Source organism: Pseudophryne corroboree, chromosome 2 (assembly GCF_028390025.1).
Source record: "Pseudophryne corroboree isolate aPseCor3 chromosome 2, aPseCor3.hap2, whole genome shotgun sequence".
Lineage (NCBI taxonomy): Eukaryota > Metazoa > Chordata > Amphibia > Anura > Myobatrachidae > Pseudophryne > Pseudophryne corroboree.
In genome coordinates, this window is record NC_086445.1 from 849,770,843 (window position 1) to 849,786,369 (window position 15,527).

At 46.0% G+C, this 15,527-nt stretch overlaps 1 protein-coding gene across 2 annotated transcripts in view; it reads left to right on the forward strand.

Moving 5' to 3' along the window:
- Positions 1-1,170: 1,170 nt before the first annotated feature.
- The window catches only part of ZRSR2 (zinc finger CCCH-type, RNA binding motif and serine/arginine rich 2), a 135,600-nt gene continuing 121,243 nt past the window's right edge, over positions 1,171-15,527 (forward strand). For both annotated transcript variants that reach the window (XM_063955799.1, XM_063955800.1), the window contains exons 1-3: positions 1,171-1,357; positions 5,440-5,519; positions 7,178-7,244. In XM_063955799.1, the coding sequence (XP_063811869.1) occupies positions 1,314-1,357; positions 5,440-5,519; positions 7,178-7,244 (191 nt within the window). In that variant the 5' untranslated portion in view covers positions 1,171-1,313. The remainder of the gene's footprint in view (positions 1,358-5,439; positions 5,520-7,177; positions 7,245-15,527) is intronic.

The following is a 15,527-nucleotide window of genomic DNA, read 5'->3' on the forward strand; positions in this document are numbered from 1 at the left end:
GGGGCCAAACTACTGGGGGCATTACTACTGGGGGCTAAACTACAAGGGGGGCATAACTACAGGGGCTAAACTACAGGGGGGCATTACTACGGATGGCTAAACTACAAGCAGGCAAACTACTGGAGGCATTACTACTGGGAGGCTAAACTAAAGGGGGGGTAAACTACTGGGGTCATAACTGCAGGGGCATTACCACTGGGGGCATAACTACTAGGGCGCTAAATGACTGGGGGTATTACTACTGGGGGCAATACGGGCATTGCATAAGGGGCACCACTACTATGGGGTCTATATAAGGGGCACTACCAGTACAGTGGACATTGCATAATGAGCGCTACAACTGTGGGCATTGTATAAGAAGCGCTACTGTGGTGGGCATTATGTGTTTTACGGGGTGCTACTACTGTGGGCATTATTATGCTGCCCCCTGCCCCTCACACACTGCCCCCTGTACCCAGCACCTCACACACTGCCCCCTGCACCTTGACCCTCACACGCTGCCCTCTGCACACTGCACCATGCACCGAAGCCGCACGCAAATGTACTTGCCCCTTCCATGGTGCCCCCCCTATCATTTTCTTCTGGATCCGCCCCTGGCTGTACCCACCTAGCTGACTGGGCAGTGAGACACAGCACATCAGCACTAAGCTCATTGCCACAAGGGGGGAGTTTTCAATCCCCTGGTAATACATCTTGTCGATGTTCTACCTCTTGTTGAGACAAAGCAGAAAGGATCATGCAGCGATAATACATCTAATCTCCACCCTCTGTTCTAAGCTGCATCAACACTCCTACTGCACCAAAATGAATCACATCTAAAAAAATAAAAAAGGCAAACCTGTAATAAAAAACAAAACAAACCCACAAATACAAATTCTGGAAATATTATGCAATGCGCTTCAGAGGGTGAGAAGAAAGAACTCTTACGTGACGTAACATAACCCCATACCTCCCAACATGACCCTCATCAGGAGGGACACAATGCCCTGCTTCTGGACTTTTCTCATCATTTATGATTACCAGCACCTGTGTTGAACAGGTTAATGGATAAGAAAGGCGTTTCAGAACAGGTGATGGCAATCATAAATTAATTAGGAAGTCCAGGACCAGAGCATTTTATCCCTCCTGGAGAGGGTCATGTTGGGAGGTATGTAACCCGGACATAGACCGTCCATCACAACAGTGGTCACGATACGGGTTCTCCTCTTCACCAAACAATCCCTTCTTACGCATGCGCATTATGTTGTGAGTGACGCTAGGCTTCCGTAGTACCTCAGTTGTACGTCAGTTCCGTACGGCGAAAAGAAACTAAGATGGCGGCCTCCGTGTTAGGGAGCCCGGCATCGGTGCATCTGAAGTAAGTGCACGAGATTCATTGTATTTTGCATTCCCTAGCGAGGGACTCGTGTATTCTGTGCAGGGAAGGACAGCTACGCGGCGTTGCTCCTAGTTGCAGCATGCGGCTTTCATAGGCAGTAACAAAGCATCTGTCATATCCTGACACACATCCTATAGCTCTTCACGCCATATGGAATAACGCATCCCCTAATGGGGAATATAAGAGTAGTAGGAGTACAAGGAGTCGTGTGACCAGCAATATAATATTTGGCCATGGCATGTGCACTCCCCATTGCATAATATTAAGCACATAACCATGCAATGAGCATAGAGAAACAGCAGCAGGAAAATGGGACATATTGAAGAGTGATGTAGTCTACAACTATCATAGGGGTGTATTCAATAAGTGTCGGAAGCTGCCGTCTTGTCGGAAAGATGGCAGCTTCCGACAGGTTTAGGTCGGAAGGGGTTCTGACCTATTCAATGCTGGCTGTTTGTTGGATTAGCCGCGGATCTACGTGTTTCCCGCGGCCAAATCCGACAGGTTTTGGTTCCGAGAATGTCGAGGAGCAGCGGGTGAGGCGGCCGCAGGACAGTGGAAGCACGGACGGGACAACACCGGTGAGCGGCTGTGACAGTTGTTGGGAACGGCCAAATCCGACAGTCGGATTTGGCCGCTCATTGAACACTAACCTGTCTGGTCCTTTCCGTCTGAACCATTCCAACAAGTCCTTTTGCCAGATTTCTGCCCCGGACAACTATAAATTCTGTAATCGTATGCTTGTCATAATACCTTTTTAATCCAAGACACCTATGATTTACTCAGGCTCTGTGGCTGGGTAAATTCAGTCATGCATTTCACCTTGTTTTAATGACCCACAGAAACTGAGTAAATCGTAGGTGCCCTGGATTAAAGGGATATTATAGCAAGCTTATGTAATTGTGAATTGGGAGTGGTAGGCCACACAAGCTCACATACAGGATCACCAAGTGCTGATTAAGAGACTTTGGGGGAGATGTACTAAGCAGTGATAAAAGTCCATGGCAACCAATCAGCATTGACCTAACATTTATAATTTGCATACTTTAAAAGTATACAGAGCAGCTGATTGGTTGCTATGGGCGATGTATTATACCCAAACTTATCGTGTGGGTATAACGCTTCCTACTTTACCTCTTTACTGAGGTGAAGTAGCAACGCCGATATGCCGAAGCGGGGGGAGTGAGAGCTTAGTGCTGATGTGCTGTCTCTCTTCTCCGGCTGGCTCCAGTGTGCATGTGCGAGATCTCGCATGCGGCCCCGAGCCATAAACCTCCACAGCCAGGGACAGCGCTGTCCCTGGCTGTGGTGAATGGGCAACAACACCTGCAGCTGTCGGGCATACATTGCCCTGCATATCGGCTATCTTTTAGATGCCAATGACCCTGTCACTGAGCATGCACTGCCTCATTAATACATGAGAAGAAGCGGTATCAGTGAACATAATGTGCGCTGATATCACTTCTCCCCCATATCGACACTTCTTGTATCTATCCCATAGTCATTCTGGCACTGGCATGCTGACATCTTTCAGCATGTTAACTGGATCAGCATTATAACCGTAAAGATTCTGCTTTACCTACACATATGGGGGGTAATTCCGAGTTGATCGCAGCAGCAAATTTGTTAGCAGTTGGGCAAAACCATGTGCACTGCAGGGGGGGCAGATATAACATTTGCAGAGAGAGTTAGATTTGGGTGGGTTATTTTGTTTCTGTGCAGGGTAAATACTGGCTGCTTTATTTTTACACTGCAATTTAGATTTCAGTTTGAACACACCCCACCCAAATCTAACTCTCTCTGCAAATGTTATATCTGCCACACCTGTAGTGCAAATGGTTTTGGCCAACTGCTAACAAATTTGTTGCTGCGATCAACTTGGAATTACCCCCATAGTTGTAATGCCGATCTGGTCAACAAGCTGTAAGTAGCCTGTTAACCATGAAGGGCGTTTGCAATCTGGGATCAACATGGTCACTGTTGACAAAGTTACTGTCAATTCCTTATACTAAATCCCTGATTAAAGTATCGAATAAAAATAAACTGCCAATGGAAGCAACGTCAGTACATGAACTGTTCTTCTGGAGCTTCATGGGTTGGGGCTTTCATGGCCCCTTGCAAGCTTTAGATCCATATACATCCGCTGGAGTGGCGAGGACTCCTGGGCAGTGAAGTGATGAATTATGCTTCTGGCAATTATCATCTGGCAGGCTGATTGATATGGGTTTTGCTGAGTTTTTGTGAAAGAACTTGGTCTACAGAGCCCTGACCACACCCCCATATAATGCCTTTGTTATAATTTTGGCATCTGACTGCCAGCCAAGCATTTTTGCCCAACATCAGTACCACACCACTATTTTGTGCCTGAATGGATGCATATCCCAGGAGCTATGTTCCAAAACCTAGTGAAAACCCTACCAAGAAGAGTGGAGGCTGTTATAAGCAGGTGTAGGAGACCAACTCCATATTAATATCCCTGCTTTTGTAAAGAGATGTTCAACAAGCATATATGGTGGTGATATTTGGATGTCCACATTGGTGTTTTGGCCATGCAGTCTATTAAACATGGACTTTGAAACCCTGAGACTCCTAACTTATTTTTCTGTCACAACTTCCATCTCCACTCCATGTAGGTGTCCCTTAAGTATATTTACTAGACAATCTACTTTTTTGCCATTACACTTCCTCACTTGGTGAACTTTTCAGGTTTTTGGTCTACAGCACCATCTTCTTGCTGAATATACTCAACTGTTCCTGTCCTCTCTTGCATTTCAAATGATCTATTCTTTTGGATGTTTCAGTGCTTTCTCAAGTTTAATGTGTCTATGGCTGAACTTATTGTCTCCACCACTCCACACCTCTCCCTCATCTTCGACAACAACGTCATCTCTTTATTTTTCCAGTCAGCTGCCTGGGCATCACCCTTGACTCCTCTACCTCATTCACTTTACACATCCTGTTACTTATCCCCTCCTGTCAGTTCCATCTGTGGAACGTCTCCAAAATGCAACCATTACTCTTCCTTGATGCTACTAAAACACTTGTCCACTCTCTCTAATCAACTCTCATCTTGCCTTTTGCAACCTTCTTCTCTCAAGTATTCCTCTTTCCTCTTCAATCTCTTTTTAATGCTACTGCTAGACTAATATTTTATTCACACAGCTCTATTTCTCTAACGTCCTAGTGGATACTAGGGAATGTACTTTAGTACCGTGGGGTATAGATCGGGTCCTTACCAATTCCATATTTGTATCCTTTTTCCCTATAGATCCAGTTTAAACAAGAAGAGTGAGTGACATGTCAGGAAAGCAGAGACATAAAAAAATGAATATATATATATATATATATATATATATATATATATATATATATAATTTTAAAGTTACAAGAGGGGTTGTAGAAGCCAATAAATGCAGTGGCCATTAGCCAGATTCTGAGTTGGGAGTAAAGCAAGTAACTGTGCACCTTGGCAAAACCATATTGCATTGTAATAGTATGGTCCTTTTCCCAGGAACCTGAACACACTATGTTCTGAGAGCCACTTTGCATTTTTAAGGGATTGTATAGCACTTCAGAAGAGTTCTATTAAAGCTCAATGAAAGTACAAAGTACTGTAGGTGAGCAGTATTAGTCAGGGGTGCTGTTTGTGTATATAGAAGGAGCATTAAGTGTTAGTCAGGGGTGCTGTTTGTGTATATAGAAGGAGCATTAAGTGTTAGTCAGGGATGCTGTTTGAGTATATAGAAGGAGCATATTTTATGAGAAAGTGGTTGGCCAGCTGCCCTTTATCACCCAGTTGGCCATGTTTTTATTGGTGTCTTGAACTGATATTTCTGTTTATTTTGGCAATTCTTATTAATAGAAATAAGCATATCAACAAGCAAAACTATATATATACCAATGCATTTAAGTGAACAAATGTTGACAGATAAAGTGCAAGTAACGTCTAACTAAAAAATTGGTATGTCCTGTAAAGTAGGTGCGTTCAGTTGGTAGCACCGCTACACTGTACATCAGTATTGTAATATCTTAAGTATGCGTCAACATTTTTCATATTCTAGCCACAAGAAGATCAGGGCATTGTTAAAGAAAGAAAAACGAAAAAAGAAGAGACAAGCTCTTGCAAAACTAAGAGATCCAGGTAAATCATAGCAATATCCGTATGATCACTTGTGCTGTTATGTTACTGCTAGCAAACATTTTAAGACTTAAATTGCACCTGAGATGACAAACGAGGATATAAAAACGAACAAGCAGCTATTATTCCATATGATCGCAGCTACACATTATCAATTAATGATTAACCTTTTATTTTTTTAGTTGGCTGAGCCATGAGAATGTGGCCTAAATATTCAGTAGCAATTCAGTAGCTCATAGATATCATTAGTAAAACAACACCTCCAAGGACACATTTTATAGCTTATTTTATAAAGAATGTTGTACATATTGATAAATCTAATAATATTTAATGGCATATTTAACAATGAGTGATATTCTTGTTATCACTCGTTACGAATGTTTAATGGTGCTCCAGCCAATCAGCTCTTGTCACATGACGGCAGCTGATTTGGCTGGCGTGCCATTTAACATTATTGAATAGAAGATGAACGTTATGTGCATGATGGACCCCAACCCACAGCAGCGTCATGTCATAATTTCCATTCTAGCATGATCTTGAAACTTTTACAAATACACAATGTTTGTGTCTCTGTGCAAGCCAGCTATTTAGTAGACGTTTGAGGTATTGTGTTCCTTTCATTGCTTCTCTACCACTTAGTAAATGGTGGTAGTGCTTATTCCCATTTCCCCACCAGGACCTTGGTGACTGCTTCAGTCAGTTTTCCTGGGGCTCTAACAATTCTTTTGCCGATCATCATTAGAATGCTTGCATCAGTGGCAGTATTGGTGGAGATCACTGCACCAACCTTTCTGGTGGCAGTGAGGATGGGGCTGCATGTGGCAGGGGCAGTATGTGATGAGCAGAAGGGAGACAGCAGGAAGCCATAGACTGAGACACAGTGGAAAGAGCCACCAACAGTAGTCATGTGAGGCTCCTGTCAAATGTGCAGATTTTGGTGTGAAATGTGCCTCAGCATGCAGGTTTATATATGCTGCATATTGTGAAACAAGGGACAATTACAGGTTGAGTATCCCATATCCAAATATTCCGAAATACGGAATATTCTGAAATACGGACTTTTTAAAGTGAGAGTGAGATAGTGAAACTTTTGTTTTTTGATGACTCAATGTACACACACTTATTTTAAAACACAAGTTATAAAAAAATATTGTATTAAATGACCTTCAGGCTGTGTGTATAAGGTGTATATGAAACATAAATTAATTGTGTGAATATAGACACACTTTGTTTAATGCACAAATTTGTAAAAAATATTGGCTAAAATGACCTTCAGGCTGTGTGTATAAGGTGTATATGAAACCTAAATGCCTTCTGTGCTTAGACTTGGGTCCCATCACCATGATATCTCATTATGGTATGCAATTATTCCAAAATACGGAAAAATCCGATATCCAAAATACCTCTGGTCCCAAGCATTTTGGATAAGAGAGACTCAACCTGTATAACAGTTGCGCATACACTGTACAGATTTACAGTCCTCATTCATACCTCTCGTTTGGGGTGAGAGGGAGGGTTTACTAGTGCAAATGTGTCAACTGAAGAACTGAACAATGTCTGTTACCAAAAGTACAATTCCATTGCTCAGTTTACGTGATCTGCAAATTAATAATCTTCTAATACTAATTAAACAAATGCAATTTTTTTTTTATGTTTTACAGAAGAAAACAAAGAGGAGCCTTTGGAGGAGGATGAGGAGGAAGATGAAATGCAGAATGAGATTGAAAGGTTATTGTCTTCATTGCTAAAAAAATACATTTTAAAGCATACAGTAGGGGAGATTTATCAAAGCTTGGTGAACGATAGAGTACCAACCAGTCAGCTCCTGTCATTTTTCAAACTCAGGCTGTAAAAAATTACAGAAGCTAATAGGCTGGTATTTCTCTAGCATCCATAAGGGATATTGGGGAATCTAGTACGATGGGGTATAGACGGGGACCAAAGGAGCCAGTGCACTTTAAATTTCTTTAACTGGGTGTGCTGGCTCCTCCCCTCTATGCCCCCTCCCGTAGGCAGTTTAGAAAAAAGTGCCCTCAGGAGAGGATGCACATCTCTGAGCTCCAGAGAGTTTTCTTCAATTTCTAGTATGTTTGTTATTTTCGGTATGCTGTTTGGGAAACAGCATACCTGCACCGTGGGAGTTAAGAGGGACACAGTCACCAGCCTTACGAGGTGCAGAGCCGCTTTCCTGCTGCAGGACCACCGTCCTGAGGGGTTGTTGTTCAGCGGGGCACTGCGCCGCACACCCATAACGCAGCCTGAGCGTAACATCGGTGGTGAGTACACACCGGGGACCCCGCTAGGGGGTCACCCTAGTTCATTGTATGGCTGACCACGGGCGCGGCGTACGGGACCCTACCGGGGGGTGGTCCTGCTAAGATCCCCCGTGTAGACTGGCACAAAAACGCTTTGACTAGCACTTGTTTTGATGTTTTTAAGCTATATGGAGACTTTACCAGTATAATATATCACTGTAACTCCGGCGCCATTAGAGGGGGCGGAGCTACATCAGAGCGGGACCTGAGGCGTTTTAGTGCCTTCCTCTGCTTACTGCAGCCATTCTCAGCACACACAGCGCTTCCTGATCCTCAGCCACGCTGGATGTATGGTACAGGGTGTAGCAAAGGGGGAGAGCCACTTGTGTACACTATCTGGGTCCTCTTTAGGACAGGATTTGTTAGTGTTTACTGTAATATAGTGACCTGAGAGCCTCACTTGGGCTCTACAGCTAGAGGTGTGCTGTTGTCCTTCTCTGTGTCTCCTCTCACATACACTAGGGCAGGCTTGCATTATAACTATCTGTGTGTATGTTATTGTGCTTACTGTGAAACATGGGTAAACATAAGCTGTGCAGTGTATGCCACACCGGATTCTCTCCATTATCTACTAATTCTGTTTCATGTGAACAATGCAGCCAATCTTCACAGATCAGTGAAGGGGCTGTGGGAGAGGGTCCAGAACTCCACTGGCTAGGGTCTCTTAAAACTATGATGTCAGATATGTCATGCCAGCTCACTGCTACTGTACAGAAGACTCGGCTACTACAACAAGCTGTTGCAGATTTAACTGCTAGGGCAGATGCAGCACAGCCCCCCTCTCTCATGCAGGTCCACAGAAGCGTGGGTTACCTGCTCTATTCTCTGATACAGATGAGGATATACAGGAGGATGGGGATGACTTGGATCCCTTTAGTGAGGATCCCAATTCTGCTCAGGGTATTGAACCCCTAATTCTGGATATACGGGACGTGTTAAAGCTCACTCTAGAGGACGCTGCGTCATAGCTGTCGTTTCTCTAACGTCCTAGTGGATGCTGGGAACTCCGAAAGGACCATGGGGAATAGCGGCTCCGCAGGAGTCTGGGCACAACTAAAAGAAAGCTTTTAGACTACCTGGTGTGCACTGGCTCCTCCCACTATGACCCTCCTCCAAGCCTCAGTTAGATTTTTGTGCCCGGCCGAGCTGGATGCACACTAGGGGCTCTCCTGAGCTCCTAGAAAGAAAGTCTATTTTAGGTTTTTTATTTTACAGTGAGACCTGCTGGCAACAGGCTCACTGCAACGAGGGACTAAGGGGAGAAGAAGCGAACCTACCTGCTTGCAGCTAGCTTGGGCTTCTTAGGCTACTGGACACCATTAGCTCCAGAGGGACCGACCGCATGGAACTGGCCTTGGTGTTCGGTCCCGGAGCCGCGCCGCCGTCCCCCTTACAGAGCCAGAAGCAAGAAGAAGTCCTGGAAAATCGGCGGCATGAAGACTTCTGTCTTCACCAAGGTAGCGCACAGCACTGCAGCTGTGCGCCATTGCTTCTCATACACACTTCACACTCCGGTCACTGAGGGTGCAGGGCGCTGGGGGGGGGCTCCCTGAGCAGCAATAAAAACACCTTGGCTGGCAAAACAATCACAATATATAGCCCCAGAGGCTATATATGTGATAATTACCCCTGCCAGAATCCTTAAAAAAGCGGGAGAATAGTCTGCGAAAAAGGGGCGGAGCTATCTCCCTCAGCACACTGGCGCCATTTTTCCCTCACAGTTCCGCTGGAAGGAAGCTCCCTGGCTCTCCCCTGCAGTCTACACTACAGAAAAGGGTAAAAAAGAGAGGGGGGGGGGGCACTACATTTAGGCGCAGTAAATATTATAGCAGCTATAGGGGACATAATTCAGTTAGTCCCTGCAGTATATAGCGCTCTGGTGTGTGCTGGCATACTCTCTCTCTGTCTCCCCAAAGGGCTTCTGTGGGGTCCTGTCCTCTGTTAGAGCATTCCAGGTGTGTGTGCGGTGTGTCGGTACGGCTGTGTCGACATGTTTGAGGAGGAAAATTATGTGGAGGCGGAGCAGATGCCTGTAGAAGTGATGTCACCCCCTGCGGGGCAGACACCTGAGTGGATGGTTTTATGGAAGGAATTACGTGCAAGTGTCGACTCCTTACACAAAAAATTTGACGACATGCCAAATGCGGGACAGCCAGCTTCTCAGCTCGTGCCTGCCCAGGTGTCTCAAAGGCCATCAGGGGCTCTAAAACGCCCGCTACCTCAGATGGCAGACCCAGATGTCGACACGGATACTGATACCAGTGTCGACGACGATGAGTCAAATCTAATGTCCACTAAGGCCATTCGCTGCATGATTGAGGCAATGAAAGAGGTGTTACACATTTCAGATATAAACCCAGGTACCACTAAAAAGGGTATTATGTTTGGGGAGAAAAAACTACCCGTAGTTTTTCCCCCATCTGAAGAATTAAATGAAGTGTGTGAAGAAGCGTGGGCTTTCCCTGATAAAAGATTGATAATCTCAAAAAAATTATTAATGGCGTTCCCTTTCCCGCCAGAGGATAGGGCACGTTGGGTAACACCTCCTAGGGTGGATAAAGCGCTCACACGTTTGTCTAAAAAGGTGGCACTTCCGTCTCCGGATACGGCCGCCCTGAAGGAGCCTGCGGATAGAAAGCAGGAGGCGATCCTGAAATCTATATATACACACACAGGCATTATACTTAGACCAGCTATTGCGTCAGCATGGATGTGCAGTGCTGCCGCTGCGTGGTCAGATTCCCTGTCAGAAAATATTGACACCCTAGACAGGGACACTATTCTGCTAACCATAGAGCATATAAAAGACTCAGTCTTATACATGAGAGATGCACAGAGGGAGATCTGCCGGCTGGCATCTAAAATAAGTGCATTGTCCATTTCTGCTAGAAGAGGCTTATGGACTCGGCAGTGGACAGGGGATGCAGATTCCAAAAGGCACATGGAAGTTTTGCCTTATAAGGGTGAGGAGTTATTCGGGGATGGTCTCTCGGACCTCGTTTCCACAGCAACAGCTGGGAAGTCAGCATTTTTACCCCATGTTCCCTCACAGCCTAAAAAAGCGCCGTTTTATCAGGTACAGTCCTTTCGGTCCCAGAAAAACAGGCGAGGAAAAGGCGGGTCCTGTTATGATTCCAGCACTCCTGACCGGAGGAGATTTTATGACAAGGACCAGAGCGCTGGAATGGAATGCAGGTAACGGGAGCAGGAAAGACTAGTTGCCCCTGGCGCCCTAACTCTATTGTCTCACCCGTGCTATCGGAAATCCCCTGCGAGACTATGGTTTCTTGAGCCCCTGGCAGCCACGTTTGAAGGGCGGATTATGTCTGCCCAACTCCGGTGCCCCCCGGTCTTAGTGAGAGACAAAGGGAAATCCGAGGCAGGATGATAACAAGAGGACCTCTGACTGACAACAGGCCAGGGGCAACAAGCTAACTAACCAAACCTAAAGTATGTGCGGAAACCCGCCAGGGAAAAGGACAACCAAAATCCACTTGTCCAATACTCCTACCCAGCACCGCCGGATACCAGAGTGGACCTGTGGAAGCGGAACCCTCCGCGAAATGCTCCAAAACACAAATAATAAATAATAAAGCGGACAAGCCGCAACACGCGGCAAAGCCGCGACTCACGAACACCACTGGATGTTATATGGTGATTAGTCAGGACTCCAGGAATAAGATGACAACTTCCGAGTTCAGGACTTCCGAATACTGGAATGACCGAATACAGCAAGACTGGAACAGACTCTCAGCAAATAGACAGCATGCAGGAAGCTATTACCGGCGTCTGTGAGAAGCCCTGGGAGTGTATTTAACAAGGAGTCCTCCAATCAGCTGCCAAAAGGCTGATTAGAATAAATGCCGTGCATCTGCCTTGCTGCACGGCCAGAGAGCAGGTGAATACATTAACTCCTAAAGCCTAGCAACGGGGAACGCGGTCCGCCAGTGGCGTCCCCGTTGCTAGGGTCCGTGCGGCTCAGCGCGCCCGGCGTCCAGCGTTGCCAGGGAGCCGGCGGCTGTCCGCGTACGGCGTCCCTGGTTGCTAGGCGCCGGGCCGCACCGACGAGCGGACCCCGGCGCCTAACAGTACCCCCCCCTTGAGGAGGGGTCAAGGAACCCCTAAAGCCAGGCTTCCAAGGAAATTCCCGAAAAAATGCCCTCTTGAGCCTTGGGGCATGAAGATCCTTATCCAGGACCCAGGACCTTTCCTCTGGACCATAACCTCTCCAGTGAACCAGAAAATAAAGCCGGCCCCTGGACAACTTGGAATCGAGAACCTTCTCCACCAGGAACTCCTGTTGTCCCTGTACATCCACTGGAGATCTTCCCTGAGAGATCTTCCGAGGAAATTTATTGGAAGAAATGTATGGCTTCAACATGGAGCAATGAAACGTATTACCAATCCGAAGAGATTTTGGTAAACGTAACCGGAAAGCAACTGGGTTAACTTTTTTAATGATATGAAATGGTCCAATAAATTTGGGTCCCAACCTAGCTGAAGATTGTCGAAGTCTAATGTTACGAGTCGACAACCATACCCTATCTCCCACCTTAAAATTGCAAGGACGTCGGAGCCGGTCAGAAATTTTTTTCTCTCGAAAGGCCGCTTTTCTGAGAGCAAGGTGCACTTTTTTCCAAATGGCTCTGAGATGGGAGGTTAAGGTTAGCGAGGAAACTGAGGAATGTTGAAAAAAAGAATTAGCTCTGGGGTGAAAACCAAAAACTGAAAAGAATGGAGACACGTTGGTGGAGGAATGACAAGAATTATTGTAAGCAAACTCCGCCAATGGAAGAAACTCGGACCAATCATTCTGGAGTTTGGCTGAGTACAAACGCAAATACTGTTTCAATGATTGGTTAACTCGCTCGGTTTGCCCGTTGGACTGTGGGTGGTAACCAGATGTTAATGACAATCTCATCTTTAATGAAGCACAAAAACACTTCCAGAATTGTGCAATGAATTGTGGACCCCGATCAGAAACAATATCAGTGGGCAACCCATGAAGTCTGAAAACATGGCGGAGAAACAACACTGCCAATCCTTGGGCAGATGGCAGTCGGGGAAGGGCAATGAAATGAGCCATCTTGCTAAAACGGTCTACTACCACCCAAATGACTCGGCATCCAGCTGAAAGGGGAAGGTCCACCACAAAATCCATGGAAATATGAGACCATGGCCTGAGAGGGACATTCAAGGGCATAAGTTGCCCGATAGGCAAGGAACGGGGAACCTTATGCTGTGCACAAACCTGACATGAAGAAACAAACTCCTTAACGTCTTTAGAAAGACCAGACCACCATACTGAGTGGGAGACTAACTCCAATGTCTTAGAGATCCCTGGATGCCCGGAAACTTTGTTATCATGGAACTCAGTCAAAACAGTAGCTCTCAAGAACTCAGGGACGTAAAGACGACCAGCAGGAGTATTTCCAGGAGCTTGGTGTTGAAGCTGTTTTAACTGGGTAAATAAATCTTGTGTGAGGCCTGCCCAAATGACTGAAGATGGAAGTATGGGAGTAACAGGACTGTTATCATGAACCGGAAGAAAACTGCGTGACAGAGCATCTGCCTTGGTATTCTTGGAACCTGGCCTGAAAGTTATAATAAATTTGAAACGAGTAAAGAACAAAGCCCAACGAGCCTGCCGGGCATTCAGCCGCTTAGCTGATTCGATGTATTGCAGATTCTTATGGTCAGTCAATACTGAAATGGTATGTGTTGCTCCCTCCAGCCAATGCCTCCACTCCTCGAAAGCCCATTTTATTGCCAGTAATTCCCGGTTACCAACGTCATAGTTGGATTCAGCGGAGGAGAATTTCCTGGACATAAAGGCACAAGGATGTAGTTCCTGAGACTCTGGATCCTTTTGAGATAGTATAGCCCCTACTCCAACCTCCGAGGCATCAACCTCCACAACGAAGGGCAATCCTGGATTGGGATGTCTGAGGACTGGAGCCGAGACAAAAGCTTGTTTCAAGGCCCGAAAGGACAACTCCGCTTCACGCGACCAGTTGGTAGGATCCGCTCCTTTCTTTGTCAGGGCCACAATGGGAGCAACCAGGTCGGAAAAAGAATGAATGAACCTCCTGTAATAATTCGCAAACCCTAAAAAGCGCTGAATTGCTTTTAAATTGGTGGGTTGCGCCCAACTAAGGATGGCCTGGAGCTTCTTTGGTTCCATGAAAAATCCCAGAGGGGAAATAATGTATCCTAAAAAAGATACCTCCGTGACATGAAACTCGCATTTCTCCAGTTTGGCATATAGATGATTCTCACGTAACTTTTGAAGAACCTGACGCACCTGGGTAACATGTAGTTCAATAGAGTCAGAATAAATCAGGATGTCGTCTAAGTAAACGACCACGAATTTCCCTAGGAAGTCACGGAGCACATCGTTAATGAGGTCCTGGAAAACTGCTGGAGCGTTAGACAAGCCGAACGGCATCACTAGGTACTCGTAGTGACCCGACTGAGTACTGAAGGCTGTCTTCCACTCATCTCCGGACCTGATTCGGATGAGGTTATACGCTCCTCTTAGATCAATTTTGGAAAAAATCACAGCCGAACGCAGCTGATCAAAGAGGACAGAAATCAGCGGCAGAGGATAAGTATTTTTAACTGAGATTTTATTTAGGGCTCTATAGTCAATGCAAGGTCTGAGCGAGCCATCCTTTTTCTCCACAAAGAAGAAGCCTGCACTTAAAGGAGATTTAGATGGCCTAATAAATCCTTTCCCTAGGCTCTCTTTAACATAGTCATTCATGGCCGCAGTTTCTGGCCCGGATAAAGCATATAACCTTCCCTTTGGCAATGCGGCACCAGGAATAAGCTCAATGGCGCAATCATAAGGCCGATGGGGAGGCAGAATGTCTGCATTGCCCTTGGAGAACACATCAGCAAACTCCTGGTACTCCACGGGAATGAGTTCAGGAATGGCAGCAGCTATTCTGACTGGAAACGAAATACATTCCTTATCACAGAAGGCACCCCATTGAGAAATCTCCCCTGACCGCCAATCAATGGTGGGATTGTGAAAGGCCAGCCAAGGGTGACCCAGAACCACTGGAACTGCTGGGCAATGGGTAAGGAAGAACTCGATTTTTTCAGAATGAAGAGCTCCTACCGTAAGTAGTACAGAGGGAAATAACCCCATTGGACAGTGGACTCCCATCTAAGCCATGCATGGTTACACACCTACCCAAAGATAACTGAGGAATGCCTAAGGCCTTAGCCCAAGTTAAATCCATAAAGTTTCCTGCGGCTCCACTGTCGACAAAAGCCGACACCGAGGAACTGAGGCTGCCAAAGGAAACCTTAGCTGGGACTAAAAGGGAGTTATTCGAGGAGATAAGCTGCAGACCTAGGTGAACCCCCTCACAATTCACCTGGTCAAGGCGTTTCCAGACTTATTCGGACAATTACGAGCAAAATGTCCCTTACCCCCACAGTACAAACAAAGACCAGAGTTTTGCCTTCTGGCTCTCTCTTCAGGAGACAACCGGGAGAGACCCATCTGCATGGGCTCCTCTATGTCCTCAGGGATGGAATATACACACGGAGATGACCTGACCGATGCTCCTTTTTCAGCCTTCCGCTCTCTGAGACGACGATCAATCTTAATAGAAAGCTCCATGAGTTTATCGAGAGTCTCAGGAGCGGGATACTGGAGGAGACTGTCTTTAATAGATTCTGA